Source organism: Erinaceus europaeus, chromosome 8, assembly GCF_950295315.1.
Source record: "Erinaceus europaeus chromosome 8, mEriEur2.1, whole genome shotgun sequence".
Classification (NCBI taxonomy): Eukaryota; Metazoa; Chordata; class Mammalia; order Eulipotyphla; family Erinaceidae; genus Erinaceus; species Erinaceus europaeus.
In genome coordinates, this window is record NC_080169.1 from 4,936,097 (window position 1) to 4,960,187 (window position 24,091).

At 39.4% G+C, this 24,091-nt stretch overlaps 1 protein-coding gene across 1 annotated transcript in view; it reads left to right on the forward strand.

Annotated features, from left to right (window-relative positions):
* The window catches only part of SEPTIN7 (septin 7), a 40,333-nt gene extending 17,956 nt beyond the window's left edge, over positions 1-22,377 (forward strand). Inside the window, exons 4-12 of the mRNA XM_007523387.3 lie at positions 285-419; positions 4,303-4,420; positions 8,226-8,318; positions 9,449-9,545; positions 11,399-11,450; positions 12,640-12,765; positions 18,959-19,094; positions 19,850-19,989; positions 21,333-22,377. Coding sequence (XP_007523449.2) covers positions 285-419; positions 4,303-4,420; positions 8,226-8,318; positions 9,449-9,545; positions 11,399-11,450; positions 12,640-12,765; positions 18,959-19,094; positions 19,850-19,989; positions 21,333-21,372 — 937 coding nt within the window. The 3' untranslated portion in view covers positions 21,373-22,377. The remainder of the gene's footprint in view (positions 1-284; positions 420-4,302; positions 4,421-8,225; positions 8,319-9,448; positions 9,546-11,398; positions 11,451-12,639; positions 12,766-18,958; positions 19,095-19,849; positions 19,990-21,332) is intronic.
* Positions 22,378-24,091: the final 1,714 nt, after the last annotated feature.

A 24,091-nucleotide genomic window follows, 5' to 3' on the forward strand; every position in this document is an offset into this window, starting at 1 on the left:
TAGTATTGATACATTAATCAATGCAAATACTGTGGTGATGGTGGTGATTGAGTTTTTTTTTTTTTTTTACTCTTAACAGTTTTCATTTGAAAAATTTGGAAACAATGAATATTCTGTAGAATTTGTAACCGATTTAAAATCAGCTTACATCAAATCATTTGAGATGTCCTATTGGTTAGAATGTTTTACTGGTGTAAAAGCATGGCTGTTACTCTTAAATAGTCAATAACTGTAGATTATGTATGGAATCGCATTTAATTCCTTCCCGTCTCTGCACTGTGTAGCTGGCAGCCGGTTATTGACTACATCGATAGTAAATTTGAGGACTACCTGAATGCAGAGTCTCGAGTGAACAGACGCCAGATGCCTGATAACAGGGTTCAGTGTTGTTTATACTTCGTTGCTCCTTCAGGACATGGGTTAGTACCTTGATACTTCGCATAATTCTTTTTCTTTTCATTTATAAAGTGAAAGTATTGACAAGACCATAGGATAAGAGGGGCACAGTTCCCACCACCAGAGCTTTGTACCCCACCCCCTCCCTTGAAAGCTTTCCTGTTCTTGACCCCTATGGGAGCATGGACCAGGATCATTGTGGGGACCAGAAGGTGGAAGGTCTGGCTGCTGTAATTGCTTCTCTGCTGAATATGGGCGTTGGCAGGTCAATCCATACTCCCAGCCTGTCTCTCTTTTTGGGTGAATATTTTAGATATCTCCTTGGACTACATTCAGATCAATTGCAGTATCCAATTTTCATATAAGATGACTACACATTCTTTAAACACACACACACACAATCTGGATAGAGACAGAAATGGACAGGGAGTGAGGAGATAGAAAGGGAAAGAGACACCTGCCTGCAGCAGGATTCACCACTTGAGAAGCTTTCCTCCTGCAGGTGGGCCTGGGTCCTTGCAGACTGTCTCATGTGCATTCAACCAGGCGTGCCTATAATGGTTACTAGAAATCATTTTTAAGGTCTAGGTAAGTCTACAGTCATTTTATTTTTTAGTTTTTGGTGCATTTGGGCTTTTAGATGCTTCTCTGAAAAGAAGAGTATTTCCATTATAGGGTGCTTTGTTCGTTTGTTTAGTGCATATAGAAGCAGTGAGAAAGATCATAGCACCAAAGCTTCCTTCAGTGCAGAGTGGCCCAGTCTTAGATTGAGTCGTGCACTTGGCAAAGCAGTGCACTGTGCCAGGGAGCTGTTTGCTGGCCCTCCATCATCATTAACTTTCCCTCTCCTCCCCTCTCCTCCCCTCTCCTCCCCTCTCCTCCCCTCTCCTCCCCTCCCCTCTCCTCTCCTCTCCTCTCCTCTCCTCTCCTCTCCTCTCCCCCCTCTCCTCTCCCCCCTCTCCTCTCCCCCCTTTCCCTTCTCCCCTCCTCTCCTCTCCCCCCTCTCCTCTCTCCTCTCTCCTCTCTCCTCTCTCCTCTCTCCTCTCTCCTCTCTCCTCTCTCCTCTCTCCTCTTTCCTCTCTCCTCTCTCCTCTCTCCTCTCCCCTCTCCCCTCTCCCCTCCCCCCCCTTGTCTTTGGAACTTTGTATCCTATAGTTCTACTGCTCTAGACACCGTTCTTCCTTTTTCCTCTTAGCTTTTTCTAATAGAGAAAGGAACAGAAAGAGGGAAAGACAGAAAGACAGACACAGACATATCCAAAGCACTGCTCCAGTGCTTGTGCAGCTGCCTCCTGCAGGTGGTGACCTGGACCTATAACCTGGTCCTAGAGCATGAGAATATGTTCTCTCTGCTGAGTGTAGCAGCTCTCACAGTTTGATAATTCACTGTGTCTAAATATAGGGTTCTTTTCTTTCTCCCTCCCTTCCTTCCTTCCTCCCTCCCTCCCTGCCTTCCTCCCTTCCTCCCTTCCTTCCTTTCTCTACTCTGCCATTAATTGAATACAGATGAGAAGAAGTGCTCATAACTGTTACCTTGGCAGAAAACTTTATTATGTAGGGTACCATTTTTATGTAGGTATGATTGTAGAGGTGAAAATGTCTACTTTGGAGACCAGGTGTTGCTTTATCTGGGCTAAGCCTGGGCTCAACAGGTGGGAAGTTCTACAAGCTGTAAAGCAGTGCTGCAGGTTTCTCTCTGCTTCTCTGTTTCCCCCTTTACTGTCAATTTCTGTCTATAGAAAAGAAGAAAGGATGAAAGGGAAGAGTGAACAGTGGCTGCAAAGAGCAGTGGATTTGTGGTGAAGGCACGAGCCTCATCGATAACCATGGTGGCAGTAACAGGCGACAACAAAATAGTCAAAGGAAATGTTTCTTTCTAAATACCCTTCTACACTGTTCTCGGGAGTTTATGTAACCAAAGCAGAACTTTGACTGACTTGAAGGTTTCCTCCCAAACATACATTGACATGTTTTTGTTTTACATATATAGAATTTGTGTACCTTGTTTTTGAGTTTATACATATTTTTATATTTCTAGTATAATTAACAGTAAATATCATAATAAATAACAGTAAAATTATAATCCACTGTTAAGTCAACAGAAATGTGTTAGATCATGGCAACACTGACTCACACTCAATGAAAATTGTGGGGTAGTTATCAGAGGTGGTGGTGAAAGGAGACTGGGTTTTTTTAAAATAATTTATTTATTGGGAAATTAATGTTTTACATTCAACAGTAAATACAAGTGTTTGTACATGCATAACATTCCCCAGTTTCCCATTTAACAATACAACCCCCACTGTGTCATCTATCATCCTTCATGGACCTGTATTCTCCCCACCCACCCACCCCAGAGTCTTTTACTTTGGTGCGATACACCAATTCCATTTCAGGTTCTACTTGTGGGAAAACTGGGTTTTTAAATGTGATAGTACTGGAACCTTGGTAGGTGTAGTGAGTCTTATAAAGAAATACAAATCTATACCTCTTGTTTTTAAAATAGTATTGTATAAACCAAGGTTAAAGCAGTTTTAAAACTTGTCAGTTTATATCCAGTCTCATTATTTTAGATTTTTGGACTTCCTCCAAAATGTAGTAATTCTCATGAAATCACATTCCTTCTATGCCCATGGGGGAAAATATATTTCTTAAAATTGCATGGGAAGCAAGATTAAACTTTTTGTTGTTGTTGTTTGGTATGGTTCAAATGATGTGTAGTGACTTTGAACTATCTCTTCTCACTAAAGATGGGAGTTTAACTTAATTTCCGATGTAAAAAATCTTTTACTTTTGACTTAATGATGACTTCTAGAAATGGAATGTTTTCTTCATTGGGTATATTTTCTGTAAATTAAGTAAAAGAATATGAAACTAAATTTGATCTAGAGTTCTAAAATCCCAGCTCGCTACAGACTGAAACCCAAATAGTCTAATAGATGAGTCACAGTCTCTCTTAGTGAGAAGCTGCTGGATTCCCATTCGAGAGAGAGACTCTCTTTTGAAGTAAGTAGAAATAGATCTAACACTATATTCTGTGGCTCCTCCCTCACCCCCCAGTTTCACCTGTCAAGAGTCATCACTGAACACAGGACTGATTTATGATTTTAAACTTTTGTTGCTTCATTTTTTTTTGACTTGTGATTATCTGTGCCAAATGTCCTAGTGACCTCGATTAAAGTAATGAAAATGTAGGTGAATGTACTTATTTTTTCATCAGGTTTTGGTGAATCTTTAGAAATAAGAATTTAGAGGGAAAGTTCTAGACTTTACCTTTGAGTAGCTGGATGGATCATTGTATCATTCTGAGATAGAAACCATAGAAAGGGAGGCAAACTCAGGTAGTTCAGATGAACTGGGTTTAAGGAATCCATTGGGATACCTGGGTAGCATTTCCTCTGAATAAATGCAAGTCTGGAATATAAAAATAGTGATCTATGTCAACATTGGAGGTTGTGGAGAAAAATGTCAAGTCACTTTAGCAGGGTAAGTGTACAGAATGCAGAGTAAGAAAGAAGGAGTCTTGTAGAGAGTTTTGAGCAGTATCTCTACAAGGTGTAGCTCACCAGGTAAATTCTGCAGTGAATCCTGAGGGAACCGCGTGAGAGTCCAGCACAGCACTACGAGTTAGCTGCTGCTCACTTCTGCTACCAGCATGTGGCATTTGGTGGCCTTCTGGAAATGCAGTAGTGAAGTGGACACAACAGCCAAATTGTAATGGAAAAGAGGGAGACAGACGGGATTCTCTTCAATGCTTCTTGAAATCCTGCCTATGGTTAGTCAGAGGTACAGAGATTGCTTCTGATTAGTCCAGTAGTCCGTGTGTATTTGATTTAGCATGGGAATGTGCTGACTGTTAACCACTTCAGTTGTTCATTTTGCTCACATTAAATATCATGAATTCTAGACTTAAACCATTGGACATTGAATTTATGAAGCGTTTGCATGAAAAAGTGAATATTATCCCACTTATTGCCAAAGCAGACACACTCACACCGGAGGAGTGCCAGCAGTTTAAAAAACAGGTAAGCACGTGAGCTTGAATTTTGGGGTTTCTGATACTGTTTACAAAATCGGTGGTGGTCACTATTTTCAGAATGCTTTGCAACGCATTATGTAGTTACCGTGTCATTTATAACTTATTAAAATAATTCCTTAAAGTAGTATTCTTCTGAGAATTTTTTAATTAATTCATCACAGTCTCTCCCCCATAATTAAGATGCTTTTTTCTTTCTTTTTTTTTTTTTTTTAAGATGCCTCTACCACAACCCTTCAAATACCATTAAGAATTGTTTTCTGAGGGAGCTGGGCAGTGGATGGTGTACCCAGTAGAGCACATATGTTACTGTGCTACTGCTCCCCACCTGCAGAGGCAAGCTTCATGAGCAGTGAAGCGGTGCTGCAGATTTCTTTCTGTCCTATCAACTAAAAAAAAAAAAAAAAAAAAGGAAGAAAGAAAGAAATGGCCACTCGGAGTGGTTGATTTGTTGTGTAGGCTCAGAGCTCCATGGTAATGCTGGTGGCACTTAAAAAAAAAAAAGAGTTTTCTGAAACTGAATTCCTAGCATGTTGTTTTATAGTTCTTTTTTATAGTATCTCCCGTAGCAAAAATGTTTGATTTAGGTGCTGGGAGATGGCACACCCAGTTGAGCAAAAGAACCCAGGCTCCAGCCCTTTCCAAGTGAGCGGTGAAGCAGGTCTGCAGGAGTCTGTCTTTCTCCCTCTGTATCTTACCCTCCTCTCTCAGTCTCTCTGTCCTGTTAAATGAAGAGAAAGAAGAGAGAGGGGTGGGAAATTGCAGGGAGCTATGGATTTGAGGCTTTAGCATCTAGCCCCGTCGATAGCCCTGGTGTCAATAATTTTTTAAAAAGTGTTTTTTATTTTATAAGTAAATTATATTTAGGGGGCTGCTGGTAGCACAGCAGGTTAAGCGCACGTGGTGCAGAGCGCAAGGACCAGCTTACGGATCCCGGGTCAAGCCCCTGGCTCCCCCCCTGCAGGGGAGCTTGTGAAACAGGTCTGCAGGGGTCTGTCTTCCTCTCTCCTCCTCTCTGCCCCATCCCCCATGTCTAATAAGAACAAGGGCAACACAATGGGAAGAATGGCCGCCAGGAGCAGTGGCTTCATAGTGCAGGCACCGAGCCCCAGAGATAACCCTGGAGGCAAAAAAATAAATACAATAAAATAAAACAAATAAAAAAAAATTTGTTTCACTGCCCTGCTAACCATTTGTGACTTTTAACTTTGAACCTTTATTTGGAATAAAATATGTACCTCATAGCTTAGAACCATTTTACACCTTCCAAACCAATGCTACTTTGTATAACCATTAAAAGTAAACACTGGGAGTTGGGCGGTAGCGCAGCAGGTTAAGCGCACGTGATGTAAATCGCAAGGATTGGATAAGGATCCTGGTTCGAGCCCCCGGCTCCCCACCTGCAGGGGAGTCGCTTCACAAGAGGTGAAGCAGGTCTGCAGCTGTCTATCTTTCTCTCCCCGTCTCTGTCTTCCCTTCCTCTCTCCATTTCTCTCTGTCCTATCCAACAACAACAATAGTAACAACAACAATAAAACAACAAGGGCAACAAAAGGGAATAGATAAATATTTAAATAAAAAAAGTAAACACTACAGTTATCTTCATATGCCTTTGTAACTCCCCTTGTAACAACGTAATTTGCCATCTTTTGCAATATGAATGTTACATTCAACTACTAGTCATATCTTCTGTCTCGGTATGTCTATTTTGATTTGGCATTACCCTGAGAACATAAAGATAAAAATGGTAAATAAGTAATGGTCTCTACTTCCAAATGTTACAGTAGTTGTCCAGTTTTACTTTTGTATGGTTAATCAGAATTGTCTTCAGAATGATCTAAAGGCTTTTAAAATTAATTAATTCACTTATCATTACAAGGTATATCTCTGAGGCTCAGAACCTGCTTGATCCCACTGTTTTCAGGAGACTATTTTTTTCCCCTATGTATGATTATGCCCCTGTGTGTGAGGGACAGATACACAGAGGCAGAGGCAGAAGGAGAGCTGCCACACATATCTCTCTTTTCCTCATGAAACTTCCTGTGTGGTGGCCTAGGGCTCAGAAACAGGTCTTGGTGGGAGGTGGTGTTTCTCCTCTACTTGGTGAGCCACCTGCCTGCCTCTGATGAATTTTTCCCCCCAAAATGCATTTTGCACTTTACTTTCTCTCTCTTAGTTGGTTCCACAGATAAATGGCTTTGGCATTTATTATTAATATGCTTACATGAACCCTCTTCATATACAACTTCTTACTAGAACTACTATTCTCAGCACTAGTTGCTATTGTATATTTTTGTCTTCTGATTGTGTATTTCACAACTCATCCTTTATGCTCATGAGGTTTTTTTAGTATATATAGAGATACCACAGTTATCAAGTATTTGTGGTTCTCTTTCCATAGTGGCAGTTTGTACATCCACCTTGTAACACCTTTTTTTTTAAATTGCCACTAGGGTTATTGCTGGGGTTCTGTGCCTGCACATACAGTCCACCACTCCTGGTGGCCATTTGAGTGGGCAAAGAAGTTGAGAGAGGAAGGGGAGATAGACAGTTAGGGAAGGTGAGACACCTGCAGATCTGCCTCACTGCTTGTGAAGCTTCCCCTTCAGGTAGGTAGATGGGGCTCCAACATGGGTGGTTGTGCATGGCAATGTCTGCTCAACTAGGCACCACCTCCCGCTTTGCCACCCAACCCCAGCACATTTCAAAGCTCCTTTGCTGTTGCCGGGAGGACCCTACAGTGAGAATACCACACTGAAATTGTAGCATAGTCAGACTTTTGGCTGTTAGCCACTGGTAAATTGAGCACTGTAGGTAGTAGAGCATTATTTGTGTATTACTGAAACCATGCAATGGCTTTAGACAAAATGACTTGAAAGACGTCATTTCTGATCTTATGAATGAATTGTTTTGTTCCCTGCATTCACCTTGTTAACTTCTTAATTTTTTTAAAAAATATTTTATTTTATTTATTTATTCCCTTTTGTTGCCCTTGTGTTTTATTGTTGTAGTTATTGTTGTTGTCGTTGTTGGATAGGACAGAGAGAAATGGAGAGAGGAGGGGAAGACAGAGAGGAGGAGAGAAAGACAGACACCTGCAGACCTGCTTCACCGCCTGTGAAGCGACTCCCCTGCAGGTGGGGAGCCGGGGCTCGAACCGGGATCCTTATGCCGGTCCTTGTGCTTTGCGCCACCTGCGCTTAACCCGCTGCGCTACAGTCCGACTCCCAACTTCATAAATTTTAGGGTGTATTTTCTCTCCATGTCCTTTTCTGATCTTGTTCCTTAATTTGTGTTTGTGTGAATGTTCATGTAAGGATATATTTTATCAGTGTATAATAAGTTCCTCTCCTGGGGACATTGCTATACTGAGATTTTACTTACTACCTTTGCCAAATTCTCCTAAAAACATTAGATGTGCTTCTGTTCTGTTGATTTAGATGAATAAAAATGGTTGGTGAGTTTTATTAGAGAAAAGTTTATTCATTGTATATAAAGCCATTATAATTAAAATTAACTAGAGAAATTCCTTTCTGAATTGTTAAATTATTTTTAGAACTCTAGATAGTATGGCCATATCATTTCACACGTCAGAAGTAATTGACTTTTAGGAGTGGCATTTATTTGTCAACTAAGTTTAGTACTTTGATATTACATAATACTTTTGTAGCATTGAAATGATAGTACAGGAACCAGAGCTAAGAGCTCACAGGAATTTAAAAAGAGTATAATAAAAATAAAGCTAATGTACAACTCATGTCGTGACCTTTTGCTAATTACTTCTTACATTTCAGATAATGAAAGAAATTCAAGAACATAAAATTAAGATATATGAATTTCCAGAAACAGATGATGAAGAAGAAAATAAGCTTGTTAAAAAGATAAAGGTGAGTTCACTTCCGTATGTGTACTAAAATGTCTAGGGCCTTAAAACCACTTTTATAATTGACTGAAGGTATCTTTGTTTTAATTAGCTGGTTTACAAAATGAATAGGAAAATTACTCATTTTTGAGTTCAGTGTACTAAAAATCTGTTGATTCCATACTGTCTGTAATAAGGCATTGTATGGGTAAAGAGATAAATAACAATCCTGTCTTTAAGTGGTTTTTGATTAATAGTTTTATATTATGTAATTTTGCTACTTTCAAAAGAAAATCAGGGACCAGTTGGTGACACACATGGTTGAACACACATCAGCCGTGCAGAGGGAAAGCTTCCAGACAGTGAAGCAGTGCTGCAAAAGTCTTACCTTGCTTTTGTCCTCTCTGCCGCCCCCTTCATCTCAATTTTCCTGTCTCTACCTAATAAGTATATAAAAAATCAATAAAATGACAAAAGAGGATTCGTTTCCTGTTTGGTTGTTTTGTTTTTCTTGCTGTCATGGGAGCATCTCTGCTGCAGGCAGACCTTTTCAGATGGACAAAAGGAAGGAAAGTAGCACAACACCGGGGCTGGCTGCCGCTCAGAACTGGTTCTTCAGCTAGTAGCGCACTTCATGTTTCTGAGCCTGCATGTGTGCACACACTCTGTAGTTTTCTCCTTTTAGAAGAAATAGCCAAAAGTCTTTACCAACAGAATTTCCTGTAGTTTGGAATTATAGTAGTTTATTGTAAACATATAAATGAGCTTAGAATGAGGGCAAATAATTATCTTGAAATACTGAAATATGTACCTAAGCAATGATGAATTTGAGTTTTTATAAACTAGCCATATATTTTACATATTTCAGGGAGTCTCAAGAACTTTGGAAAAAAGTCTTTAAGTTAATCTGGATGAACACAGTTGTGGTTGCCTAGATCTGGAGTTCCAGAGGTAGAACTCAGTGAGTGTGAGATCTCCTGTTTCGAGAGTGTTTAGGGTGCTTTGTCGGTCAGTCACATGACTGCTTCTGTTTCTTTCAAACTGCCAGCATTTTGCCCCTCTTGAGTTTTTTTTTTTTTCAAGTGTTCCTAATAAAAATCCTATTTGAATGATTTTTAGCGAGTGATTTGACCAGCATATGCCTTGTTCTTTTAGGACCGTTTACCTCTTGCTGTGGTAGGTAGTAATACTATCATTGAAGTTAATGGCAAAAGGGTCAGAGGAAGACAGTATCCATGGGGTGTTGCTGAAGGTAAGGTTTTTTTTCAGTGAACTTAAAAGATCTTGCAGTGAAAATTGTATTTTTAGTAAGTAGGTCTATGTTTATATAGTGTAGATTTCCTAAGATTATTTGTCTTTGCTCACTTACCAAGCATGTTTCAGTTTCTTGGAGCTTGTACCCTACTACATGAAGCAGATCCTGCTGTCATATGGGCAGTTGTCAGTAGCCCTGCTCCCACCTTTGCCTGATCATTAAGTCTATTGTTTTCTATGAAAAACATACTTATAATGTGGGGGTTCTTTAACTGGGATCAAAAGCTTGCTTTCAGGGGTCTAATAAAACTTCTGAAATTGAAAACTAAATATAGGAGAAAGGCCTCTTTTTATCTGAGTTTCAAGTAGATCTGAACTCTCAAGAATGATAATGATTTTCCTATTTCCCCCCTTAAGTTTTATTTATTGACTAATGAGAAAAGGAGTTCAAGGAGAAGAGTCATGCTTGCAAGTCCTGTGCTGTCCTGCTCTGCTGCCCCTGGGGCTGCAAAGAACAACTTGCTTAAGTCCAGCTGAAAAGTCTGCACTCTCCTGTCCTTAGAACGATCACCTTTCTTGGTTTCGCAGCTTTATAATAAAAAATTGTGAGGAACTTTACTGTATCAAGGCTTTAGATGTCCTCTGCTAAGACATGTCCCCTCAGATTTACATTGACATTTTTTGGTTTAATAGGTAATATATTATGGTTTAGTAGTGCATGTTGTATGCTGTAATAACTTGAACAAAGAGTGTTATATTTTGTTCACATGTTGGTGTTTGAATAAAAATGTTTAAAGATTTATTTTTATTAGCACAAAATGGTAGTAGGAGGAACCAGACCATTGTTCTGGCTCAGTGGGATGCTGGGATCAGACTCAGGACCTCATGCTTCCAGCTCAGCACCCTCCTCACTGGGCCACCTCTGGGCTCCTTGATGTTCCTTTGAAACAGTTGTATGGTTTTTAGGCTATTGTTTATGTTACTATCCTCTGTAGTGATTTTCCTTGCCAGTGACCCTTTACTCATTTCATGTTTTCTGTCATCCCTGTGTAATCTTCAGGTGGAGGTTTTACAACTCCTTTTTTTTAAAAAATTTTTTTATATTTATTTAGTTTCCCTTTTATTGCCCTTTTTTATTGTTGTTATTGATGTTGTCGTTGTTGAATAGGACAGAGAAAAATGGAGAGAGATGGGAAGACAGAGAAAGGGAGAGAAAAATAGACAGACACCTGCAGACCTGCTTCACCACCTGTGAAGTGACTCCCCTGCAGGTGGGGAGCTGGGGGCTTGAACTGGGATCCTTATGCCGGTCCTTGTGCTTTGCGCCACGTGCGCTTAACCCGCTGCGCTACTGCTGACTCCTGGTTTTAGAACTTCTAAACCCTCAGATATCTGTATTGAAGGAATCGCTTTGTATTTCTCTCCCACTCCCAAAGAACATCACATTAGTGAAACATTAAAACACTAAATAACTCAAAGGTCTTGGCTTACCTTTGCATTTTGATGACCTTCATGGGGCTTTTCAAAGTTTTGAATACTAAACTTGTAAAATGTACTTTATTGTTAGATACATGCATTATTACTAATACAGAGAGGCGTATGATCTCCTCTTTCAAAATTTCAGAATCGTTTGCTTCTGGAGAACTCATTTGTTGGGTTTACATGCTTTATCACTGAAGATTAGGTCACAAAATTATTATAGTGCAGTTATTTTGTGCTTCCTTTAGCTGCTGTCTTTTAGTGCTAGACCTTATGGAAAATAGTTCACATAGTCTCATTGTTAATTGAGTTTTTCTTTGAAAAGGCTACTTTTGATGGAAATAATGTATGTGGCCTTTTTTTTTTTTATAGTTGAAAATGGTGAACATTGTGATTTTACAATTCTAAGAAATATGTTAATAAGGTAAGTTTGACCCATAAGTGAATTAACAAAATTAAAAGATTTTTATTAATAGTGACGTAGCAGTGGTTTCAAAATTATCAGGGTGATAGTTTCACAATTGTGTGTAGAAGTCATTATATTCAGCCTAGAGTCATATTTCTGGTCATATTTCTCTCAAATGAGACAGAGCATTTCACATGAGAAAAATTAGAGTACTAGTCAGGCACATGTGGAACTGGGGATCAAACTGGGATCCTCACACATGCAGGTCTGAAGCTTCAAGTTGAACTGAGTTTGGAGAGTCAGTGACAAATGAACATGAACTATTATCCTAACCTGGATATACTAGAAATAAAGAGCTTTGCTTTGATGAAAGGGAGAATGGTAGAACTTAAAGTGTGTCATATTGTTGGTTATATAGAGGAGAAATTGATCAAGGGCTAAAGTCTAAAGAGAGATGAGATGTGGAAAAAGTGGACTTACAGCCTGGCAAAGTAAGCTTTCAGAAACTTGTGTGGAAATGTCAGGCAGTCGGAGATAAACCAGAGTAATTGGACATTATGTCCTTTTCATAAGGAGAAAGTAATTGTTTTTCTTTGTATATCAAGGTAATAAAAATAAGTGTCAGTAGGAGTTAATCTACCTTCTGTCTTCTGATAAATAAAATAGTCTTCTGTAAGAATGCCACCCAGCAGCGACACAAGAGCTTCCTTTCTGAGATGCCACAGGTTCCAGGTTTAGTTTCTAGCACCATAAGCCGGAGTAAAATGCTGTATTATAAATACAGTATCATCCTTTAACTCTTTTGAGAGGATTATGACACCTACATTTTCACTTGGGGTCTAAATTTCCATTAGGGTAAAGTTAGTTTATACTGTTTTGCTTTATATGACTATAAATGGCTGTCGGCCAGGTATCCCAGTGGGTAGAGCAAAGCACTTACAGCATGAGGCCTGAGGTTCTATCTCTGGATAGAATGTGGAGCAATGCTCTAGTTTCTCTCCTCATACAAAATAAATAAATCATTCCCCCCCTTCCTCCCTCCCTCCCTTCTCTTCCTTCCCTTCCTTCAGTTTAGGTTTGAACTTCTTGTTCTGGTAGAATTTTGAGTTTATATAAAGTGTGTGTGTGTGTGTGTGTGTGTGTGTGTGTGTGTGTGTGTGTGTGAGAATAGAAGCAGACTCTTGACAAAATTGTTTGTTTATGACAGGACACACATGCAGGATTTGAAAGATGTCACTAATAATGTGCATTATGAGAACTACCGAAGCAGAAAACTGGCAGCTGTGACTTACAATGGAGTTGACAATAACAGGAATAAAGGGCAGCTTACTAAGTAAGTGTTCTTACTTATTCCAGGAAAGGTATCTGTGTAGTAACCGATTATATTGCTTCATTTTCATCAAATTCCTCCTGACTACTCAGTAAGAAATTTGGTTATGCTGTGTCTTGGCAGTTTTCAATTTTACTGTTTGGTTGTTGGAAAGAGTGTATATTTTACTTCAGTGAATGAGGCAGTCATTCTGCCACCCATTTAGACTGGTAGATCATCAGTTAGCAACCAAACAAACTTTGGTTGTTTAAGGTAAAAGTTATTACTAAGATTGCTAGTCCATTTTCCTTTTTCAAAATAATCCAGTAGGCCCTTTAAGGAGAATAAACTAGATGATTTCTTTGATGTTTATGAAAGATGTGCTGCTTTATCCCTTTATTCCCTCATATGGTCTCTAAGTAGCACCTAGGGGAAGGTTAGCAATCAAATTACGAACTTGGGTGCTAGGTCATGTGCTTCACTTGCATGAGAACCGTGGGTTTGATGCCTGGCACCAAAACAGCAAGTTCTGGGGAAGTAGGCCAGAGAGCAGACAGGGACAGACAGGTGTGCGGGAGCCTTCGGAGTCCTGACACTTGATGGTGGAGAAAGACCTACATTTGGGGAGGGGAGTGTTTCCTAGACACCTGTCACAGGGAGATGAGAAATTGTATCCATGCGTCAACAACTGCTGTGTAAACTCTTAACCTCTCCCAATAAAATGATTTTTAAAAGTATACTAAGACTTCCACACTCGTGGGCAGCTAATTTTTTGCAAGGAGGTCCAAAACAGTTACATGGAAAAAAGAAAGCCTTTTCAACAAATCACGGTGGGAAAATTAAGTTGAAATGTTCAGAAGAATGAAGCAAGTTTCATTGCTTCATGAATGGATTAAAGACATAGACAAGTGGATCAGAGACATAGATATTAGACCAGAAGCTATCAAGTAACATACCAGAATACAAAAATACATAAAAATACTTTAGAACAGTCTATGATGTTTGCTCTGGAAACATTCTTGACTTCTCAAGTCCAACAGCAAGGTAAACAAAAGCAAAAATAAATCTGGAACTCCATCAAAGTGAAAAGCTTACATCGCAAAAGGAGCCATCACAAAAACAGGAAGACACGTTGCTGAGTGGAAGGCATTATAACTCACCACACATGAGACAAAGGACGAGTATATAAAGAATTCACAAAGCTAAGCAAAATACACACACACACACACACACACACACACACACACACACACACACACACGTATATATTTAAAAATGAGAGGACTTGGTCCATATTCCCAGAGGAGAAGGTGACTTAGAGGACTCTGAAACCCAATTCCGTCAGGATCTAGAGAGAAAAGAGGAAAAAGGGAAAGACATTTGAAAGTAGAGAGGTGTGATCTAGCGAGACCTGTGAATGATCTGTGTGCACTGCAGAAGGATGTGTATTCATTCCTCTTGGGATGGGAAGTTGGGTATATGCATCTCATTTGTGGCTTTGTTTAAAGCCACTATTTCCCTGTTGGTTTTTTTTTTGTCCGGATGATTGGTCTCTTGCTGTGAGTCAGATCTCCTACTATTACTGTGTTTGTCAATAACTCCCTTAAGTACCCTTAATTCCTGTCACTCTTAAAGTTAACCTTTTGGGGAGTCGGGCGGTAGTGCAGTGGGTTAAGCGCGCATGGTGCAAAGCACAAAGACAGGCGTAAGGATCCTGGTTTGAGCCCCTGGGTCCCCCACCTGCAGAGGAGTCGTGCTTCACAGGTGGTGAATCAGGTCTGCAGGTCTTACCTTTCTCTCCCCGTCTTCCCCTCTTCTCTCCATCTCTCTCTGCCCTATCTAACAACCACATCAGTAACAACAACAATAACTACAACAATAAAAAAGGGCAACAAAAGGGAAAATAATTTTTTTTTTAACCTTTTGATGGAGTCTGCTATTTCGCAAAGGGCAGCTTCATTCTTTCTAAACCTTTATTCATCATCTTTGAGTTGAAAGAGAGTGGGTTGTTTCTTCCAGTTCATATATATATTATATATGTATATATATAATATATATATATAATTTTCCCTTTTGTTGCCCTTGTCTCTTTATTGTTGATGTAGTTATTGTTGTTATTGATGTCATCATTGTTAGATAGGACAGAGAGAAATGGAGAGAGAGGAGGGGAAGACAGAGAAGGTGAAAGAAAGATAGACACCTGCAGACTTGCTTCACCATCTGTGGAGCGACTCCTCTGCAGGTGGGGAGCCAGGGGATGGAACCAGGATCCTTATGCCGGTCCTTGCGCTTTGTGCCACGAGCGCTTAACCCATTGTGCTACTGCCGGATTCCCAGTTCAGATATTCTTTCCTCTTCCTGAGTGAGTCTACTTCCAAAGCCTTATACCTGAGGCTGTCTTTCACACCTTGAAATTGTTTGAAGTCTTTCTTTCATGCTTCCTAACCGCTTAGTGAATTGATTGAAGTTCTCAATGTTTTCTTGGGGGGCTAGATAGCATAATGATTATGCAAACAGAGTCTCATGCCTGAGGCTCCAAAGTCCCAGGTATTTCAATCCCCTGCACCACCATAAGCCAGAGCTGAACGGTGCTCTGGGGGGAAAAAAAAGATAGTTTGAAGTTCTTTAATGTTTCCTAATTTCGTGGAGAGATTTGTTTGGAATTTTTTGTTTCCTAACTCCTTAATGAAATACTCTTTAAATTCTTGAGTATGCTTCTCAGTACTGTGCTTAGAGTCTTGGAGAGACTTCCTAATTGTCTTCGGTAGTGTTTTCTCATAGTCCCTCTGTGTTTGCATTTTCCTGGAGTCCTTCTGTTTCACTTCTGTCCTTTTGAATAGTCATGTTCTGAAGTTTGTGCGTTTATTGTACTGGTGATTGCTGAGCCAACGTGTGGTGTTACTGTTACTGGGTATTGGGGGTTGGGGTTATGTTTCCTGTTATTCCCTTGAGCTGTTTTATACTCAAAGGGTATATATGGCTTCTGTGTAAGGTTTCAGTCTGAATTCAAGTCACGGGGGTTTGCTACTAGGTGGCAGTAGTGTTTGAAGCAGCAGGACTCACCTTTTAGCTGCCAGCTGCCACATACGACATTTTGAATGTCTGCCTTAGTAGTGGGCAGACCAGATTGGTCTGGCAAATCCCCTGCTATTGTGGTGTGACCCCATCACCCGTTCAGCAGACTGACCCCCAGGCCGTGGGCCAAAACGCAGAGGTTCCCTCCTCACAGTCCGTACCCTGTGCCCCCTTGGCTGCTGTTGCTCAGAGATCACTCACCTGCACCCACCTGAGACCTTGGTGTCTGCGGATACCCCAGCTACAGTTCAGTGAGGTTTGTGGGTTCTATGGTTGTCAATATTTGCTGTTTCAGGGGAGTCTTTGCTGTCTGCTGTTAGTCTGTAGGTGTGCCTCCCAGAAGTCCTACACTCAAATTTTGTTATTTCAGCTGGCCTTTTAAATCTCTTTGAATTATTCCAAGTTCATTTTAGATTTAGTTTCATCTTCAAAACATCTGATTGATTGCTTAATTGTATGGTTTCTTTTAGTGAAGAAAAATTCTTCAGTTTAATAATTTATTTTAATTTATGCTGATTGCAGTAACAGACCATCTTGATCACAGTACTACATCTGGTCTTGTCCTTTTTTGCTTAGAAAGTTTGGTAGCCAGTGTACTCTTGTTTCATATTTCCCACTGTGCTCTTCTTTGATAGGGAAGGTGAGTGCTGTAATGTGTAGCAATATTCAGCCTAATAAGAGAAGTCGCACCTGGGAGATAGCATAATGGTTATGCAGAAGACTTTCATAGCGCTGAGTCTCCAGTCATAGGCTCAATTTTCTATCAGCCAAAGCTGAGGAATGCTCTGGCAAAAGTAAATAAATTAACAAGGATTCTTTAAAGAAGAAATATAAGTCACCACAGAGCTTGTCAAATCAAGGGTAAATTGACTAGCCTTTGAGGTTATGTATAGATGCATGCAAATGCCTGTCCCCCCAACAATCCTTCTGCTTTATAAACTGCTTTATTGAGGAAAAACCCAGTGTTGTGTGGAGGAGGCTGTAGGACACGAGCTGCTGGGTGTTGCCATTCTGATCTGACTTAAAAAAAAACAAAACTCCCATGTACTTTTTAACTTAAAAAGGTTATAAACGAAATAGAGAAAAAAATACCGACATCTGTAATAACAAGGAAATGGTTCCAGTCGTCAGAATATTTCTTTCAGGTGGAATGAGGCAGGTAGGAGGGAGGTTGGCAGGAATAGCGCAGCAGCAAAGCGTCTGCCCATGTGTTGAAGCCCGGCTCACGCCTGGGACTGACTGTCAGTAGCAAAGCACACACACTGTCCAGGAGAGCTACTCTGCAGGCCCCAAATTCAGTCATTTAAAACACACAGTTCAGTGGCTCAGAAAGTGTTTTTTAGGGGTGGTGGTGGTGATAAACATGTTTTATCAACAACAGAAAAGATTCTGCCTCTTAAAAATTGGATTAAATGATTTTTCAGAGATTAATCAAAGCCAAAGAATCCAGTTTTTCCTTGCTGATACTTGAGCATTTTCTTATGTCTACAAGTATACTAACCTTAACAGAAAGCTCACTTGCAAAATTTTTTTACCATGAAAATCTGAAGCAAAATTATGCAGAGAGCTTCTGAGGAGATGTCTTAGTGGCTTCGGGCAAAACTTGTGTTCCTGAGGCTGCCAGTTAAATTCTTTGTGCTATATAAGCTAGGCGGTGCTGCCTCTGCCTCTGTGCCTGCCTGTCTCTCTCAATAAGATTAATTTAAAGATTGTTCAAAGAGATGTAGACTTTTGTACTTTGTTAATCTTAAATATGTTCAGAGACATTTAACTCTTGTACTTTGTTAATGGAATGAACTATTTTTTATTTATACTTGTATCTGTCTTCTGCCATTTCAGAAAAGTCTATTTTTTCTCATGATATCATGAGATACCTTTAAAAGTTAATAAAATATTGGAGTTAAATGAATAATTTGTCAAAATTATGAGTTATCATAATTATAAAAAATTCCTTATATCTACACAGTATTCTGGCATTAACTAATATACCATTCCAGCATATTAATCCACTTACCAACAAAAGTTTGAATTATTGATTAGTATAAAGTGAAAGATTTTTATATACAAAAAGGGATAGGACAGGATAGTTCTACCAGCAGATAACCTACTATTTGTACAGTGTCACCATTTTTCAGGTGTCTTTAAGGGAAATTATCAGACTACTGCTGGCAAGGTAACTCCACACTGACTGGTTAAAAGATTCCTCGGAGAGGTTGAAATTAACCAGGTTAGGTAGTAAGTCTTGAGTTTGGTGCTTAACACAAGTGACTTCATTCTGTTTCTTTATTGTTTGTTTTCTTTTTTGTTGACTTCATTAATCCATTTTTTTTTCACATTAAACTCTCAAAAGAACAAAATTGGGCTGGCACAATAGCTTGCCTGGATCGTGAACCCACTTTGTTGTCATACAAGTGACCTGGGTTCAAGCCTCACCCCACCACATTAGAGAGTTTGGTGCTCCGATGTCTTTTCCTTCTTCTCTTTCTGAAAAAAAGTTAACCTGGAGTAGTGAAGCTTGGTGACAGTTAGCAACAACAACAAAAAGCATACACATCCCCCCCCCCCCCAGCTTTCCATTTTGTGGGTATATTTTGGAAAAGGTTTCTTTGTACTCATGATAAAATTTTTGTGTCATCTTTGGATGGGGCACATACTGGGTTTAAAACTGTTCCTGTTGATAGCTGCCTTTTTTACTTAGATCTACTTTCATTGTAAGTATTCATTAGAGATTAATATTTAAATATGAAATTTCAAATGTAGTTCTAGATTATAGATACATGTTTCAAAGTATCTTAAAATAGTAGACGAGGTGGGACTCTGAATAGTGGCTCAGGCTTTTGTCTTAAAGGCATGAGGTCCTGTATTTGATCACATACAAAATGATGTTCTTTGTCTTTCTCTCTACCCACTCCCTCATGTTAATAAATATTTTCAAAAAAAGCATTTCTAATAAATCATAATTTATACATAGTTGTATATAATTATAAGCGTATATTGTCAGATCTGTGTTGTCATAATTCAGAACTTACTTTGAAACTTAGAAAACAGTTTAGTAATGTAGTATATCATGTTTTCATCACTATTTCAAAGCTTTGTATTACATTTTATTTTTTAAATGTTTACTTTTAATATTTTTTAACAGGAGTCCTCTTGCACAAATGGAAGAAGAAAGAAGGGAGCATGTAGCTAAGATGAAAAAGATGGAGATGGAGATGGAGCAAGTATTTGAAATGAAAGTGAAGGAGAAAGTTCAAAAACTAAAGGACTCTGAAGCTGAGGTATATTCCTGACATTTTTGCCTGTGGTAGAGAAAAGAACCCAAATTTTAAAAATAAAATTGGTGATGCTTCTGTACACATTTCCCCCAAATATCCCAATGTACTTAAGTATATAAATAAAAGCGAATCCCTCCCTTTGTAGTAAAATTGACATGTACTTTCACTAACGTGAATGTTTGAGTACAAGTAGCAGGAACGCATAGCAGAGCACATGCAGTAAATGATGAGTTAGGATGAGCATGGTGAGAAGTGAATTCTCAGCAAAGACCGGAGCTGTTTGTTTATTATTTATTTATTTACTTATGCTCAAACCTGTGCTAGTCCACTGTTCCTGCCAGACTTTTTAACTTCAAAATGAGAGAGAGAGAAAAGACAACACCACAATATCATCCCTGTCTGTCTCAGGGACTTAGCCCAGGATACTGTGATCTTGAAACTCTTTAGTGCCTTACCGTTCTCATGACTTTTCTGACAGCTCAGTCAGTACTTTCTAGCTGATCATCTCGGCAGGTGACTTCACTTGGCAGCTGTGTGCTCTCAGTACCGTGGGAATAGATGCGTCTTCCCTGCCCACCTCCCTGTGTGCTTTAGAGTGCAGAGAAGTGAGATGGCAGAGATAGGATGTGTACCATAATGTGTACCATGTGTGCTGCTTGTACTGGTGTAGCAGGAGTACTTCGCATGCTTTTAGCAGTAAGAGGACTGAATGAAATGTACTTCTGCCCCTGACTTTTATCTGTCATACTGTAATTTAGCTCCAAAGGCGCCATGAACAAATGAAAAAGAATTTGGAAGCACAACACAAAGAATTAGAAGAAAAACGCCGTCAGTTTGAAGATGAGAAGGCCAACTGGGAAGCCCAGCAACGCATCTTAGAGCAGCAGAACTCGTCACGGTGAGTGGCGTCCTGGTCTCATAAATAATGTCCCAGTGGGAGCCACCGAAGAATGACTTCCCTGTTTCTGTTTAATAGACTTCCTAGCTTCTTCTTTTATTTTTTAATATTTGTTGAGATTTTATTTACTTGTTAATGAGGAAGACAGGAGGAGAGAGAAAGAACCAGGCATCACTCTGGCACATGTGCTGCCGGGGATCAAACTCAGGACCTCATGCTTGAGAGTCCACCTCCCGGACCACTACTTCCCTGTTTTGAAGCTATTAAAATGGTATTTTAAAAGACATTGACTACCATTATCTTGTTTCTCAATCTCAATACTTTGCACCTGTGAGTTTTTTTTTTATATATAAATAGACATAATGTAAATATAGCATATTTTCACTCTAAACATTTGGGTGGAGAAACTGTCTTCACAATTATGATTTCACAGCTGTCCCAAGTGGATTCACCTTAGTGCTTTCTGATCCCCTCAACCTAGTTGTTGGATGGAATGGAATGACTGTGTGTAGTAAGTAATCATAGAGAACATTGCTACAGAGCTTTTACATGTTTAGGGGCATTTTTTATTTGTGTTGGATTATGAAGGATAAAGGCCTTAAGATAAACTTTGACTTGTCTGACATCAGCCATGTCTAACTGCTCACTCAATCGATATGTAACTAAGTCATGTTTTCACCTTGGTTTTCTTTTCCTTATTCTGCTCAAAACTCAAAAGTTGCATCCCCATATGGATTCCACAAATTACTCTTACTTTTCAATAAATACTTTCAATATTAGGTATTTGTTGGATAATATTTTCCTTCCATTAACCATTTTTCCCCCAAGAAGAAAATATTTTTGTAAGGTAAATGCATTTCAAAATAGAAATGGCAGTAGGAGAAAAGGATACCTTATTTGATACTGGCTGATCTATTTCATTTTGCACTATTGGATTTGGGAAGAATTGTTACTCTTATGTTTAAGAGGTTTTTTTTTTGGTCATTTTTCTATTAAAGTTTTGTCAAATATTGGGTTGTATAAGAAAATGCTAGCATAGACTATCACTGTCATTATTTCTAAATCTTTTAGATAACCAATTTTTAAAAATTTCTTTGTTGGGGGATTAATAGTTGCAGTTGACAGTAAAATACAGTAGTTTGTACATATGTAGCATTTCCTAGTTTTCCACAGAACAATTCAGCCCCACTAGGTGGTCCTGTGCCATCCTGCTCCAGGACTGATAACCGATCTTTTAATGAGTTCGAAAAAGTAACACAGAACTGAGTTAGCTATTGACATGTCTATTGTGTAAATGTTTATAATGTAGTCACTCATTTTGATTGTTTTCTTTTATTGTGTAGAACCTTGGAAAAGAACAAGAAGAAAGGGAAGATATTTTAAACCCTCTTGACCACCAGTTACATATTAGTTGCCATATGCCAGCTTGGACATCAGTGTTTGTTGGATCCGTTTGACCAATTTGCACCAGTTTTATCCATTATGATGGATTTAACAGCATGACAAAAATTATTAATTTTTTGTTCTTGATGGAAATTAAGATGCCTTGAATTGTCTAGGTTGTTGTGTACTTAGAAACTAACAGCTAAGTACCTTTCTTACATTTTTTCATTTTTTAAAAATTAAACAGATGTCTTCAATTTAATGCAAGGAAACATTTTACTGTTGTACAATAATGTTCAGGTGGTTTGATTGTTTACAAGATATTCCAAAATAAAAGGACTTGGAAGGTTTTCACTGAGGATAAATTGCCATAATATGATGCAAACTATGCTTCTTTATGATAATTATAATACAAAGGTTCCATTCAGTGCAGCATATACAATAATGTAATTTAGTCTAACACAGTTGACCCTATTTTTTGACACTTCCATTGTTTAAAAATACACATGGAAAAAAGAAAAACCCTATATGCTTACAATGCACCTAGAGCTTTTTTATAACAACTTTTTTGTTTGTTGATTTGTTTTGGATTCTTTAAATATGTATTATCCTCATTTAGTGCCCTCTTTAGCCAGAGCCACATTACTGCTTCATTTTTGTGATAACACTTAATTTAGGTATTTTCCATATATTGGCCCTGCTAAAATAGAATATAGCACCTTTCACATGGTAGGAACCAACAAGGAAACTTTGTTTTAATTCCCTTTTTACACCTTATGGTCAGTAGAAGGGGTAAATGCATTCACAGATCATTTCTAGGCAGATTGTGAAGCTAGTGACCAACCTGTTTCTACCTGTGTGCAGTCTCCTTGTTGTACTAGAAATGGGAATCATGGCCTCTTGAAAAAGTCACCATTCTGCATTTAGCTGTATCCATATATTGCATTTCTGTATTTTTTGTTTGTATTGTAAAAAATTCACATAATAAACAATGTTGTGATGTAATGGTGTGTAGTCTTAATACTCCTAGTCGATCTACAGAAACTGGGACTGCTTGGGAGGAAGCCTCTGCCCTGATGTAGTACTTGCTTTTTCATTCAGAACGCACGTGCTGAGTTTCTGCCTGTCCTTGATAACTACTGCTCTGAGAACAATGCCAGCAGTTCACTCACATCAAGTAAACTCCCAAGGTCCTAGAAATTAGCCATTTTTTAAAAGGGGTGGTGGTGGCGGTACACCCATTTGAGAGCACATGTTACCTGAGTTTCAGTCCCCCTGGTCCCCATGAGGAAGCAGTGCTGTAGGAATCTTATATCCCTACCCCCCAGACCCCTCTCAATTTCTATCTTATTAAAAAACACACACACACACACACACACAAAACTGTTACTTCATAAGAGAGAGAGATGCCAGAATTCCTGTTTTGGCATCCGCAGTTCTGCAGGTTGAACGGAGGACCTCACACATCCTATCTTGCACTTTACAGCTCAGCCATCTCCACAGCCACCCGATTCCCCCCCCCCCCCCCCCCTTTCGCCCATGTGTGACTTCACTGCTCTTGGCCACTTTGCCATTTAGAGACACGGACACACCCAGCACGGAGCTTCTCCTCTGCCACAGCATCTCCTGTGTCATCTTGCACTTAAAGCCTGGGACAAACACACGGTCAGGCATGTGCCCTGCCCTCTAAACTATCTCTAGCTCTGCCACAGACATTTTGAACAGGAAGAAAGATGTGGGATCTCCTCTCTTCTAATATGAAATGACACAGCACATACCAGATGGTCACATAGCATAGTACTAAGCATTCATGTATTGAACACTTCGTTCCAGGCTGTAAGCTAAACAATTGAGGTGCACTGTCTTCGTTTAATCTTTATTAGACAGTATCCTCCCACAGACGTGGAGACAGGTCTGGAGATTTAGTGGTTCACACACTAGGTTTATGCACTGATAGAGTGGTGGTATGAACGGTGTTCCTTAGACCAGGACCAGATTGCCTCAGTCACACTGTAACCATCTGGTATGTGCAGCCAGTCTCAGTATGATAGCAGCTCAGACGCCAGCAAGCCCAGAGGATAAGAAAACGCTGGGCTCATTAATCATCCGTGTTCAAACCCTAGCTCAGTATGATAATTTCCCTTTCGGAATGTTCCTTCAGCTACCAAGTAGAGTCTAAAGCGTCACTCGCCGCTTTAGAGTGAGGCTTATGCTGTGACCTCACATGAGTTTCTTGTGAAGGTGCCTGAACCTTGTGAGGTCTTTCTTGAATATTGATGGGAATATTGATAGGAACTGTGAAGAACAAGAGTATTGCTTCCCCCATCTCTGTTTTAGGTGATAGTTCATTTACGTGGTGCTTTCCTAGGTCTCTAGAGCTACTTTTTAGTTACAAAAAATATTTTAAGTTGTCACTCTTTGTAAACCATACTAGTATGGTTTATCAGAGTATCCTATTTCTGATGAAAGCTCTGCTACCTTTCAAAAGCAAATTCGATCCCTATAATTTGGGCTTAAGCGAATGTTCAAAGTTCAGTGTCAGCCGTTGATGGCAGAAAATAGGTACTGACAATTTCCTGTGTTCTTTTTTTAAAAAGCCTTTCACATTTTCACAGGAAGAATGAAGCCTATTCTTGGCTTGAATGTCTGCCCCATGGGGTGCTGGGCCAAGCAGTCATGTGTTAGAAGAGAGTCTAGTTGAAAGGGGACCTATTGGCCA